Genomic DNA, 14,421 nt, shown 5'->3' with positions numbered 1-14,421 from the left:
ATACTGTGAAAGTGATGCAATAAACGGTGAAATATGCGCAGGAAGCTTGCTTCATTCGGTGTTTGTTGAAGTGAACACTTGCCAGTGCAAGTCAGTAATCTCCTTTAAAGTAAAATAAGTGGGAGTTGTGCCTCCCAGTGTTGAAGTGGAAAGACTAGTTTTCTTCCTCCTCTTTCACATCCAGACTTGGTCTCTGGTCTCCAGAAAAACAACCCTTTAGCTTCTTACTGCTGAATTAATTTGGTTTTCTCAAATCTATATTTGAGCTACCCATTGCTAGGTCTCTCGCTCTGCCCCATCAACCAGCCCCATCCAGTAAATCTGAGAAGCCAAGCACTAGAAGATTAATAAAGCAGATGCGCCCAATCACTGTCATTACATGTGAGAAGAAAAATTAACATAGTACTGCCTTCACAAGTGGGGAAAGTGATGAGTAAGAATTTGAAGGCGTGGACGTCAGCTCTATATACAGCACGCAGACACTGAACAGGTGTTAGCCAATCATGGCACCTGTTGGCTATATCGCACTCTCCAGGATCGGTATTCGCCACGACTGTACCTTCAGCAGAGTGGCTGAAATGTAGAATTGTGGACTGCCAATCTTTTGATCATGTTTGAATCCACACATCACAATGAGAACTTTATCTGCAATATTCTAGCAATAAATTTGGGAATTAGAGTGACAACACCAGTACACATCAGAACCAGGGGAGTTGGCCCATAGCAGCTATTGGTGTAAAAAAGAAGACTGGCATAGGAAGAATTGAGATGTGCACGCTACATGCCTTTGTTCGGTAGTGTTCCACTACTTTGGTGCTACAGTTAATGATCTCGAATGAGTTCAAGGAGCAAGAATTTAGTCCAGAAAAAAATATTGCGCACAACAGCTGTACCTAGTTGTATCATTTGCCTATGCCGCTGTATATAACCCTGTCCACACTGCTAGGAAGGGAAGCGTAGCAGAGGGCGGCAGAAAGTTGGGTGGGCGGATGAGGTTAAGAAATTTGCAGGGACAACATGGCCACAATTAGTACATGACCGGGGTAGTTGGAGAAGTATGGGAGAGGCCTTTGCGCTGCAGTGGGTGTAACCAGACTGATGATGATGATGTCCACACTTACCTAAAGCACATGAGTGGCATCCTAAACAAAATTGAGCTTTTGATATTGCTTTGGAGAAAATTAATCTGTTTCAGCCTAACAGTATGTATACATACTGCGCATACCTGCATTCGGTGTGCCTTATCACCAACTGTTAAGTCACCTTCTTACCTCATCAGCGAATCACTCCTGCAACCAAGTGTGCTGGTCCGGGTTTTACCTGCATTTCCACCTGTGCAGTTGGTAAAAGTCTTTGGCTGTTTACTATAACTTCATATTCAAACATATGGTTGCATTAGAGGCTTTCACACCACTAATGACTGGGCAGGCTTCACGAAAGGCCACCAGTACCTCCTCATTGCAGACTGTGCTCAACATCCTTCTTGGTTGGACTGTGACTAAGAACCAATACATCTTTCCTCCAAAGCGGCTGGCATTGACGATGGTTTGATGCAGAAAGAGGCTATTGTCTTTCCCAGATGCTGGTTCAGCCTCGCAAGGCACATTCCTTCAGTCAATATGCACACTGTCAATGTGAGTGAGACTGATCAAAGGTTGTCTATGGTGTCAGGTTTCTTGCCTGGTTTCGGTAGTGGCATCATGACCAAGTGTTTCCACTCTGTGGGGAATTCCAATATTCCAGATTTCATTGATTACAAGCAATAGTGCTTGCTTCCTTGTTTCGGCAAGATTCCTCAACATCTGAAAAATGACTCCATCTTTGCCATGTGCACTTTAAGTGTTGACATGCTCGAGAGCAACAGGTTCTGCCATCGTATACAGAGGCTTTCCATTCCTTCCTTGGCAAGTGGTCATTAAGGTGCGTACAACTCGGGCGACGGTCAGTCACTGTGAGGTGGTCGGGGAAAACATCTGCTGCTTGTTCCTCAAATTTCTCAGATGTGCACTGAAAATCGAGCAGCATGTTTTCAATAGTATTACAGTATTTGGTGCATCCTGTTATAGCCAAGAATGTGTTACAGCTTACTGAGGCCTATATGTTTAAATGACGCGCCCAGTAAGCTCTAGTTAGCATGTCGCTCTTTGCAGTGTGTAAAGGATGCGTGTTGCTAGCGATTCTTCAACACCTTCACATTCTGCACACTCAAGTGCATCACGGAAATGGTCCCAGCCTGAAACCTCGATTTTTATATGTGGCACATTTTCACCCCTACAGTATTATATCACATAATGGTCGCTTCCTCTTGGGGCAGAGTCGCATTGACACTCTGGATGAAGGCCCTAGTTGCCCATGCTAGGTAAGTGTACTGCCCTTCTGGTTTGAATGGAGGGTATACCAGTTGGGATAGTTGGTGTCATTTGTTAATTCGAAGTCTGTGGTGTCTGCTTCGTCAAGGTGGCATCCTCTTGGCCGTATGTCTTTGCATCCCCAGTGTGGGTGATGTGCATTGAGCTCACCTCGACTGAGTATTACGTGCTTATGAAAGCGAATTTGAAGCTGTCAAAGCCAAGTGAAGTCGCCTTGGCTGTGGTGCCTGGTTTTGGGACAGAGGTAGACCAATGCCAAAACGGCTTTTAGCCTGCAGCACACCACCGCAACTTTCTGATGAGACATATGTTTATTCAAGCAGTTTCTTCCTTGCCCTAATTCAATAATAGCCAATTTTAGCAGCTGCAAATCAAGCTGACTTCAGAAGACTGCTGATTTTTTAGCCACTTCTAGTAGATTATTGCATGGTTAATTTTCTAGTTGGGCATGACATGCTTCGTGCTTAAAAAATGAACTGTTTAAAGAATTATTGGAGTAATATTAGGACAGGCAACTCTGACTGAATCATCACTGCTTTTGTCGCAAAATGTGGCAATGAGCTAGGCAGATGCTGTCACGAAACCATAGGTTGTACAAGTACAGAAGAAACAAAATTGGAGTTCTGAAATTTAAAGCCATATTTTTACAGCCTCTCTTTATACTGCTGACATTAGAGAGCTTTAGATTAGTGGACGCAAGCAGCGTGTGTAAACAAGCACCATGTTTGGGTATTTCTGGCACCCATGTGGTTTGCATAACCAAGCAGCACACGAGTCGCTTGCGTCCTCTTATGCAGTACTATTATTTTCATTGTAAAACAACCAATATCAAAGTAAGTCTGATCAGCCTGCATCAATATGCTAGAAATTTTTAAGCACTTAAGGTGTGTTGGTTGAATGTTTAAAGCACTTACCACACCCTTGGTCACTAGACTTGAACTTTCCAGTATTACTTGCTAATCAACTCTTGAGGTGTTTACGTTGCTTTTCTGTGCCGTAAGATTAGTTTGACAGTCCTAATAGAATTGTTAAAGTGAAGGTGTGAGCTGTTGTATTGGCCATGTCATTCTATAACTGTTAGATCTGACACTGTCAAAGCACTTGGCAACATTAATCAGCTTCACCTCACTATATATATGTATTGCGGTAGGACCATTCCGCACGTGAAAATAAAAAATACCGGCAAATAGAGAGTTCGAGAGCACCTGAGATTATAGTAAAGCGGGCGGGGCAGTATGTTCAGGGTAACAAATGTGTTGCGGTGAAGTTATTGCAGAAGTATATACACATTCATTCGTCCCAACTTTGCACCGAACCCTGCGTCCCGTCCTAAGAGCGCGAAAAACGGGCACAAATGCAGCTGAAGATTACAGGGCACAGTATTCGGCTCCACCTCACTGTGCTTATCGCGCCCTTAGTAGGAATAATATTAAACATCTGCTCTGCATTTCGTGGAATTCTGGCAGATCATGTGACATTACTAAAGCTCCGTTATGTTCACAGCACTACGCGATAATTGTCGTAAAGCGCACGATAAAAGTAAATCACATGAAGTGACGGATAGTGCACTAGCGCTGAACACGATTGAAAACATGCCCTGCCCTATTTCAAGGACGCGTGGACAGTTGTGAGCAAACACCACCTTAAGCATTATATTACTTACGTAAGTCGTGGTGAAACACACGTGCAATACCTCCGCCTACGAGTCCCGTCAAGTAAAAGTGCATGTGCGATGTGATGACGCTGCCGAAAAGGGGCGCACACGACGACGCTGCTGCACAGCGCCGGTTCGCAAATTGCATTGCCGAGGCGCTACGCCACTTGAATATTTCAATCGTCAGCACCAATGAATTCTTCAGAAATACGGATCTCACACAACCAGAGTTCACCGAGACTTAAAGACGACATGCCACACCACTACTACTGCGCGACTTTTAGCCAACAAATACTGAACCCACTGCGGAGACACACGACCAGCGGTCGGCGTGGGCCGGAGATTCAACGCACGCCACGGCATCGCGGTTCGCAGAACTTCGCTGCCGAGGCGCTAGGCCACTTCGACATTTCAATTGTCAAGGAAGCACGGGTCACACAACGCAGATTCTGTACTGCCAGAGCTCACCGAGGCGAAAGCCGCACTGTCGCATCACCACTACTCGCGGCTTTCCCGCTAAGTACCTACAACGCTACAACCAACACACAAGCAACGCAAGCACAATCACATAAGCAACGTTGAACAACGCGCGGTCCGCGCGAGCCGGTGAACGATCACGCCGAGAACGAACACGCCGCGGCGTCGCTCGGCGCAACCATCATGCCTTCTCAAAAGTCCCTAAACGATCCTGTCCCTAGGCACCTAGGATCAGGTCACGTGAGGGATTTTTGTACGACAATTAGACGCACGCCGCTCTGCCAACTCTTCTTAGCTGAGGAGCCGTTTTAGCAGCATCTCAAAGCGATTGCCTTAGAGAGCCCGTGTCGCAGAAAATCCGGCGTCAGCACCAGGCGTCGGGCGCAGCCTCGGTAAAAGATTTTGAATCCACGCATAACGAGGTCGTCCCTATGACGCAAAGAATTCACTCAATTAATTGAATTTCCCAAGGTAAAATACGTGGAAAATTGTAAACTACGACTTGCACACAACTTATAGGCATCATAGCTCTGGGATTGTAATTTGACTATACGAGAAAACATAATTTTGTTACGCGAAACCTCAAAAAAACCCCTTCACATACACAAACCGGCCGCGGCGTTCACAGAACGGCAGTGGCGCCCTCTATTTTGCGTGCGCCGGCGTGATGGGTGGGTTGGCTGTCGCGGAGTCGCGCCCGGTTGCTTACAATAACTCCAGCTGGCGCTCGCCTCCACCGCATCACAGACCACGCAAGCAGCCGTGGCTCTACCACAAAGCTGGCCGTCGTGCATAGCGTTCGCGGCAAGCGTTTCGAGGTAAACATTACGGTGACATACGCTCCAGTTGCGGGGAAGGGTGAGAGGCAGTAGGGGATCTTTGAATGCTACCGCGTTCCCTCTTAAAGGCGAAGCTTCAGCGTCCTTGAAATTTCATATTCTCCGTTGCATGGCGCCATGCTTTCAGACCAGTCTCCGCAAGCTAGGCAAGGGGAAGCAGACCAATCGCAGGCGGTGGAATCTTTAGCTTCAATCGGTTATCTGCTTCCACTGCTTTAGCTCGGCCCCACTGAAACCCTGTCCACTTCTGAAGCTACTTACTTCTTGTGAGTGATTGAGATAAGCAAAAATTGTCAACGTAGGAAATGCTAGTAGTTTCAAAGCAAACAAGACTGACCTAATAATGATTACAGCGTTTGATTGGGCTGTTCCAACAACGCTGCAGACCACTGTCCGACATATCCGTCAGTGGTTACGTACGTTTCACGTAAAGAAATGGCTCTAAAATCAAAATGGAATAGTTTTTCGTCATACGGCCGCAGAATAGGCTTGTTTATGCTAAAAGATAGACAATTTCTGGCGAAAACCTAATTTCTTTACTCCGGCTACCAATCTCTGACGCCCCTTCGTTCGATTTACGTGCTGGAGACACTCTTGGTGCGTTTATCGGGAGTAGGGCCTACTTGTGTAGCAGCACACAACAAACATCAGCCTGGACCCGTATTCACAAAAACAATCCTACACTTATGCTTCGCCTAATTTGATAAGCTGGAATTATCAGAGTCAGTAGGAACACCATGCGCGTACGAGACACTTACGTTGGCTATATTGTATTCCAGGGAAATGAGATTAAACTATTTGCGCAGGTTCTTTGAGGATATCAACATTATCATTATCAACATAACCCTACGTTTATGTGCACTGCATCGTGAAGGCCTTTGCCATCGATCTCAATTTACCGCGGTGTTGCGCTAGGTGATCTGAACTTGCGCATTGCCATTTCTAAATTTCATCAAGCCACATAGTTTACTGCCGTCCTCGAGTCCGCTTTTCTTTCCATGGCACACATTCTGTAACTCTAATGGTCAACCGGTTATCTGCCCAACGCATTACATGGCATGCCCAGCTCCATTTCTTTCCCCTAATATCTGCTTGATTATTGGTTATTGCCGTTCCATCTCTGATCGTCGCCCTCTTAACCTTACGCCTAACATTGTTGGTTCCATCACTGTTTACGCGGTCTTTAATCTGTTCTCGAGCTTCTTTGTTAACAGCCATATTTCAGCCCCATCTGTCAGCAACGACAAAATGCTATGACAGTACATATTTCTTTGCAACAATTGTGCTATATTCCCTGTTGGGATTTGTGAATGCCAGCCGTATGCACTTCAACACGATTTTATTCTTCTGTAAACCTCCTTTTGATGATCGGGGTCCTCGGTGAGCAATTTAGCTATATAACCATACTCCTGCGTAGACTTATAGGTTGGCCAATGATGATAAAATGTAGCTCCCTTACTAGCAATGGTACTGCGAATTTTAACCAACTTTCGTGAAAATCGAGAAGTTCACATTATATTGGCACCCGCACACCCCTCCCTTCCCGGGATCTGGAATAACGCACAACCTCGCTCGGGTACTGGCGGGCCAATCAGGTGACACGCAAATGGTGGGTACGGAGAGAGACCGGATGACCAGCTTTAACGAGATCACCAACCACTATAAATTGCGAAGGGCCCATTTCCCCCCGGCACACTCCTCCCTGAGAAGACGGCAAGCGACGGCACGGCGCCTCTTACAAGCAGTGGCCTACCACCGCTACTACCCGAACCTTTATAGGGATAGATGTAGATTCTGTCGTGAAAGGGCTTGCCTATAACGAAGGTTTGGGCCTGTCCTCGGACACCCACACAGATTGAAATACACGAAACCAGGGAGCATTGGGAGACCGCGTCGCTAAGCTCTGTGCGGGAAGACTACCTTAAGGCAATTCAGCAGGCCGAAGATACAAATAGGCCCCAAGGGCTCGAGGTCGTCATCTAGGTAGAGAGATCTAGGTCTCAAATATGCTGTCCTAAAGTAAAGTTTATTCCTCTTTTTCCCTTACCAGGCTATGGAATATTACCTTTGCCTTCAACATATTAGCTTTCAGTCTTATTCTTACATCTTCTCCGTTAAGGTCTTAAATCATATGTTGCAATTCAACCCCTGTGTTACTGAGCAGGACAAGGTTACCTGGGAACCGAAAGCTGTTGATATCATTGACCTGCATGACCGGAGCCAGTACGGCTTCTACACGCGCTATCGCAGCCCTGCCAAATGGCGCACACATTATGGACACATCTGTTTCTTTTGTGGACGTCTGCGCTACATCTCTGGCCAATGAAGAAGTTCCTGGCCAGCCCACTCTCGACCAAGCTTTGCCACCTACCAACGCTCCCCACTGCATTCTCGTACGCCTGCATCATCCACCGAGCTTCAGGATGCACTCGACACCGCTCGAGCCACTGCAGCTAACCGTTCACCATCAGCACACTGTCGCCCCTCTGCGTCTCCGCTGCTGCATCGCTCCCCATCCCCAGTTTACCGCCGCCGCTCTCCGACGGGAAACTAAATCGGGAAGCTGCTGAAGGTGGCGCTGCTCTAGCACCCTGACGTGAAATTATTGTTTCGACCCTGCTTACTTAGTGCAACCTTCTGGACTAGGACGGCACGGTTTGCCCGTTACAGACACTAAAGCGCAAATTTCCATTACGAGTGCAGACCTTCGAACGTGCCTAGCAGAATGCTTACTCCAGCCCTAACTCATGTGCTACTGGTGGCCAACGGTGGAAATGCGGCTGTGCTTTGAATGTGTGTTGCGCGTGTCAGTTTCACTAGCCGCCACACGTCCGTTTTGTTTAGTGTGCTCAAACAATGCCCTCACGATGCGATCCTCTTGATAAACATTCGTAGTGCACATTCTGGGAAGGCTTAGGAGTAAGGGTCGACGGTATGCTGTTGACATTATTCCATTCAGCAATACTGTAGACGAGTTACAACGAATTACAACAAAGCTCCGTATTTATTTGTAAGCTCCAGCCTCAGTTCATCTGCATTTAATCTTCTTGCGTCTAAGTTGGCCTGTTTCTTCTTCACTAATCTCGGTTCTTTCTCTATTTAGGTTGACAGCAATCTAAACCTCAACAACATACGGTAACTGCCCTTTACTCTACCTAGCACTTCTACATTCTGCACTATAATGGGATCGGAACATATTATGAAATCTATTCCATTTCTTGTTTCTTCATTAGCACTTTACCAGGTCCACTATGCGTGTTTGCGCTGGCTGAAAAAAACATTAATTTAGAGTTGATGCCTACCTGCAATTTCCGCCAACATCTCTCTAGTATTCGTGGAAGTCCACCTCACAAAATGGTTTACCTCGTAATTACAGTGCCGTCAGCAGTACGTTCAAATAAACGCGCAAAAGTCCAGTCTTCAACCAGTGTTGTCTGGATTACTTCAGGGAAGTGTCCTAGGACCTCTTCTATTTCTTATTTCCATTAATGGACCTGAAAAAACCACATTTCTGTTCCAGTAAGACTACTCGCTAACGACTGTGCTGTTTATAATAATATAGAATCTTCCAGTGACCAAATTAAATTGCAATGCAACCTTGAAAACCTTATGAAATGGTGTTCTGACTGGCAAACGGTTATAAATCCAACTATATCAGTAAGCATGTCAATTACAAGAAAAAAACAAGATCCTGCAATTTCATTATAGTATGCATGGCAAGAAGCTTAACAAGGTTCCTGAGCACAAATATTTGGGATTATTATTTCGAAGCAACTTAAGCTGGAATAGACATGTAGAGGAAGTAAGTAAGAAGGCGAATAATGCGCTTTGGAGCCTAAGGCGAAATTTACACAGAGCAACCTCTGAAGTTAGAAACTTGGCTTATACAACACTGGTCAGACCAATCATTGAGTTCGCCAAAATTGTCTGGAGTCCTTAGAGAAAAACCGTAAGAAACTGGAAAGGATTCAGAGGTTAGCTTCTCGATTCATCTTCAACAAATATGGTCGACTTCACTCCCCTTCAAAACTATGTCAGCTTGCAAATCTTTCCAATTTAGAATTATGGACTAAATATGATAGGCTGAAGTTCCTGTTTCTTATTACCCATAATGAAATAAAAATTAATAGGACCAACCATTTTGAAATTTCTACCAATGAATCTTGTAGACATCACCGCACCATGTGTATTCTTCCTCCTGTAACCCGTAATTGCACATTTAAATATAGCTTCTTTCCCAGAACGATAAAAGAGTGGAACATGCTTCCCGATTTCGTAGTTCAGTCAGCCTCTTTTAATAATTTTTTGAGTAATTTGCATGCCATTATTTATTCCGACAGCGCGGCGCGTTAATTATCTGACTTTGTGAATCATCTGATTTCATGATTTTGTTATTATTTGTGTATGTTCTTCTTTTAAATGCCTCAAGGGATATTGATTGGCTTTTCTGCTTGCTCTATTACAATGTATGTGCAATGCAATTTCTTTTTTGTACGTTGTATTCAGATGTATTTTACGCCCTGACTGAATCAGATGTGTTGACATTGTTTGTTTTAATATTTTTTCTCCACTCCTGTAATGGCCCTAAAGAAAGGGCTGACAGTATCAATAAAGAAGAAGAAGATTTATTCCCGTAATCGACTATCGCTTTTTATAGAGTCTGCTTTTTCCACACTTTTCCATTGAAGTCGCCCGTGACTGCACTATACTAAGCTTGCTCCTTTCGGATTGCTAATTCATTATCTTGATAAACGTGTTCTATTTCTTCATCATCACGCATGGAAGATGGAGAATAGGCTTGTACTACTTTTAAGTTGTATCTCCTATTTAGCTTTGTTGTGATGGAGGATACCCTCTCTTGAACGCTGCAGAATTCATCGATGCTGTCCTCTGTGTCTTTATGGATAAGAAATCGTGCTCCTTATATTCTCCATTATCTGGAGCACTTCTTTAGCAGAGTACGCTGCCGTTAGTCAATAGTGCTACATAAGCCTCACCGGCTCTTGCCTCACTAAGGACAATAATATCACAAAAAATGCCTGATAATTCCTCAAAGACCCTTGCGAAGTGAGCTTTAATCGAGTGATTCAAGTGTTAAACGTTGCCAGTTCAGCGTTAAGTGAAGACCTTCCCGGATCTAAATAAATGCTCAGTATATATGTTCGTTCAAATGAAAACTTGTTAGTCTGCGCCCAGGTATTGTCGTTCTTCGTCCCTTCGTTAGACATACTGAAAAAAATTCGAAACTATGAAACTATTCATACACTGGCAGGGCGTTAACTCAGCTTGTGAGTTATAACATTACTCATAAAATTTATAAAATAGCATATTGTCCATCATGATGCCATACATATTTTTGTTAGTTCTAATGCCCTTGGAAATTCAGACTCCTTCAGTGCAGGTAGTCAAATATCCTGAACTAATTGGTATCGACGCACTTACGAGTACCGCGTGAACGGCAAGTGGGCCGACAGTAGAAAGCAACGTGCGGCTACATACATTCAGTGTTACAGTTTCATTGAAGCGTCTCGTGGCCACCGATGCAATGTTCAGCCTTCCATTGATGCAGGTACGCTAGCGTTTATGCTTTTTTGTTTCTTAGGCGCCAAGAGACATTGCAGGGAAGATGTTCAGTTCAAATTCAGAGATCTCTAAAAGGCACTTTCATTTTTTTCTAACTTTATGCAATATTTACTTAAATAGCGTTTTCTCACTCTTCAACACCATCATCATCAGCCGATTTTATGTCCACTGCAGGACTAAGGCATCTCCCTGCGATCTTCAATTGCGCCTGTCCTGCGCCGACCGATTCCAAACAGCACACGCCAATTTCGTCGCCCCCCCCTGCTCGTCGGCAGCCCTCTACCGCACTTCCATTCTCTTGGTACCCATTCTGTAACTCTAATCGTCCAACGGTTATCGAACCTGAGCTTTACATGACCTGCCCAGCTCCATTTTTTTTCTCTTAATGTCAATTGGAATATCGGCTACATGCGTTTGCTCTCTGATCCAAACCGCTCTCATTCTGTCTCTTAACGTTATGCCTAGCATTCTTCGTTTCATGGCTCTTTGCGCGGTCCTTGTTCTCAAGCTCCTCTGGCAGTCTCCAAGTCTCTGCCCCTTCTAAAATTTGGCAATGTGTTTCATTATCTATGCAGTGCGTGACATATTTTTAATAGAAGCACCCTAGTCTTCAGTTGGCGGCTAAACACCCGAAGTAACAGTTTTTTTTTTGCAAGTTCTTCATCCCCGTTGACTGCTGCGCAATAAATCTGCCTTAAAATATTTTAGCGCATTGCACTGTTCCCGAAAACTTGCCTCTTTCATGTGTTAAGCTCTTGCTGGAAGCAAACTTTTTTTGAAAAAAACTTGCATAATGCGCACCATCTTGCTGATATTTATCACCCTATCAAAATAGAAGAACGGTTAATAATCGAGGAATACAGCTTTCGGTATAATAACTCTCTTCATTCGCGTTACGAAATTTTGTGTGCTCTCATAATTAAGGAACTGGGACCAAATATGTGGAGATTTTCGTCCGTAAGTTGTGTTTTTCACAGGCGACAAAAGGGAAATTTCTGTCCCTGTGTATCAACGACACATGGCGTTTTTTTTTTTCTTAACCCCATAATATGATTTAGTCTCCAGCGGCGCCCTCTTTCAATACTGGCATTGCCGCGTTGGCGTTCAAAAATAATTAAACCGGTAATTATTCTATCTTCGTTCACTACTGGGTGGACTGCGATGACTACTCGGCCATCTAGTGTCCTCCCTGCTGAAAAACGAACAGTGCAAAAAGCACAATCGCATGGCCTCAATGTTACTTGTAAAAAATTTGCTTCCATTAATACAGATGACTTGGTGTAGTACATTGCACAACACTATCCATTTGCTTTCATAATCTAATATTTAATATAGCATGAAGATTTTCGTGGACAGAAACATTGCCATAAGTAATAGAAGTTACACTCAACGTTATCAAGTCGTTCTATAGAGTGACAAAGGTTACTCACGTGTCCGTGTCGTGGTGGTCTTCCTCGGAGTGGTGATTTTCACGGTGCTCTTAACAGTCGTCGACTGAGTAGCGGGTGGCGTCGGCGGCGCACGCGTTGTATCGTTGGCTGCGCGCGCAAATGGAAGGATTGCGGTCTTCGTGGGCGCAAGTCGCATCACTAATGACAAGCGGCTCGGCGTCTGTAACTTAAGGCCGACAACTTGTGTCATTTGCAGAGTTACCGCGAACTGTTTGCTGGACGTCTTGGCGTGCCATTCCCGAGGCGAGAAGCGTGAAAAAAGGGCTAGGAAGGCAATCGCGACGCTGCGTTAATCGCATTCTTTAAAAGTCGCGCGGCTCGCATCATCAATGCTGGATTACGAAGTCATATTGTATTTCACTGGGCTGTCGTAAGAGAAGCATTCCTGTGAACTTTTATTCAGGATCGGTAATAGAAGTGTACTTACCAAAGTTTACACAGCTATTTCTCATCTTCTGACGGAATCTCCTGTTCTAATCATCTTAAGCCGTCGTATAGCTGCTATTACACAAGACGGACGAGCTTTCCGCACGACAAGTTGATGCAAGTTTCAGGCCTACAGTAGCTAAACGGTGCATTTAGCATCTGCGCTTTTCCTGGTATGTGGCAAACGGCATACTGGCTCTCTCCCTTTCCCTCGTAGTAGTCTACGCCGTATCCGTATGGCGGGTTCATGCTGCTGCCGACACTCTGAATTCGGGATGACGCACGGAGCATTCAATCTGATGATGAATACCTCGTAACACAGGCACTCCGGGAGAGCCAAACTTACACCTTACGCGCAACGCCTGTCAATATGTATTCGTTTAAAGCATTCGCTAAGCCTTTACATGCAAGTGTGCGAGATAAGTTCCGCAGCGGTTGCGTAGGTGCCGCAGCGGTGGCGTAGAGGTAGAGCATCCGCCTCGCGTGCAAAGAGGACCGTGGTTCGAATCCCGGTGCCGCACAATTTTCCACGGGATTAAAAAATAACAGCTTGTTGATAAAATTTCATAAAGAGGCCTGGAGCGCGGCCTGATCCCAGTGACTACAACCGGTAAGGCACTCCCTCACCAGAGCAGGATTGGCCACCCTGGTGCAGTACTTGGCGACAACAACCTCCTATACGAATACAACGACCAAACCCCGGCCCTCAGTCCCCAGCAGCTGCGAAGCAACTGACCACGGCGGCGGTCAGACCTGCGGCGCAGAAGAGGGTGCTAAGAATCCCTGGTTCTGGACAGGCCGCCATTGTAATCTGAACCTGGCAACGTTTAAAGCTAGAGCATTATCTAGTGAGGCGAGTCTAGCACTACTATTGGAGGAACTAGAGGGCAGTAAATGGGATATAATAGGAATCAGTGAGGTTAGGAGGTCAAAATAAGCATATACAGTGTTAAAAAGCGGGCACGTCCTGTGCTACCGGGGATGAGCGGAGAGACGAGAACAAGGAGCCGGATTCCTGATTAATAAGGAGATAACTGGTAACATACAGCAGCTTTATGACATTAAAGAGAGGGTGGCATGTCTTGTTGTGGAACTTAATAAGAGGTACAAATTGAAGGTCGTACAAGCCTATGCCCCTACATCCAGTCATGATGACCAGGAAGTCGAAAGCTTCTATGAAGACGTGGAATCGGCGATGGGTGAAGACAAAACAAAATACCCTATACTGATGAGCGACTTCAATGCCAGGGTAGGCAAGAAAGCAGGCTGGAGACAAGTCAGTGGGGTAATATGGCATAGGCTCTAGGAATAGCAGGGGAGAGTTATTAGTAGAGTTTGCAGAACAGAATAATATGCGGATAATGAATACCTTCTTCCGCAAGCGGGATAGCCGAAAGTGGACGTGGAGCAGCCCGAGTGGCGAGACTGGAAATAAAAGAGACTTTATATTCTGCGCTAACCCTGGCATCATACAAGATGTGGACGTGCTCGGCAAGGTGCTCTGCAGTGACCATAGGATGGCAAGAACACGAATTAGCCTAGACTTGAAGATGGAACGGAAGAAACCGGTGCAGAAGAAGCCGATCAATGAGTTAGCGGTAAGAGGGAAAATAGAGGAATTC

General features: G+C 45.2%; 1 protein-coding gene across 1 annotated transcript in view; it reads right to left on the bottom strand.

The window, feature by feature from the left end:
• LOC142558267 (uncharacterized) overlaps positions 1-12,530 on the bottom strand; it is a 208,114-nt gene extending 195,584 nt beyond the window's left edge. Inside the window, exon 1 of the mRNA XM_075670423.1 lies at positions 12,353-12,530. Within this exon, the coding sequence (XP_075526538.1) occupies positions 12,353-12,509 (157 nt within the window). The 5' untranslated portion in view covers positions 12,510-12,530. The remainder of the gene's footprint in view (positions 1-12,352) is intronic.
• Positions 12,531-14,421: the final 1,891 nt, after the last annotated feature.

This window comes from Dermacentor variabilis, chromosome 9 (genome assembly GCF_050947875.1).
Source record: "Dermacentor variabilis isolate Ectoservices chromosome 9, ASM5094787v1, whole genome shotgun sequence".
In the NCBI taxonomy this organism is placed as follows: domain Eukaryota; kingdom Metazoa; phylum Arthropoda; class Arachnida; order Ixodida; family Ixodidae; genus Dermacentor; species Dermacentor variabilis.
Note: the sequence above shows the minus strand (reverse complement) of the source record. Positions and strands in the feature narration are given on the sequence as shown.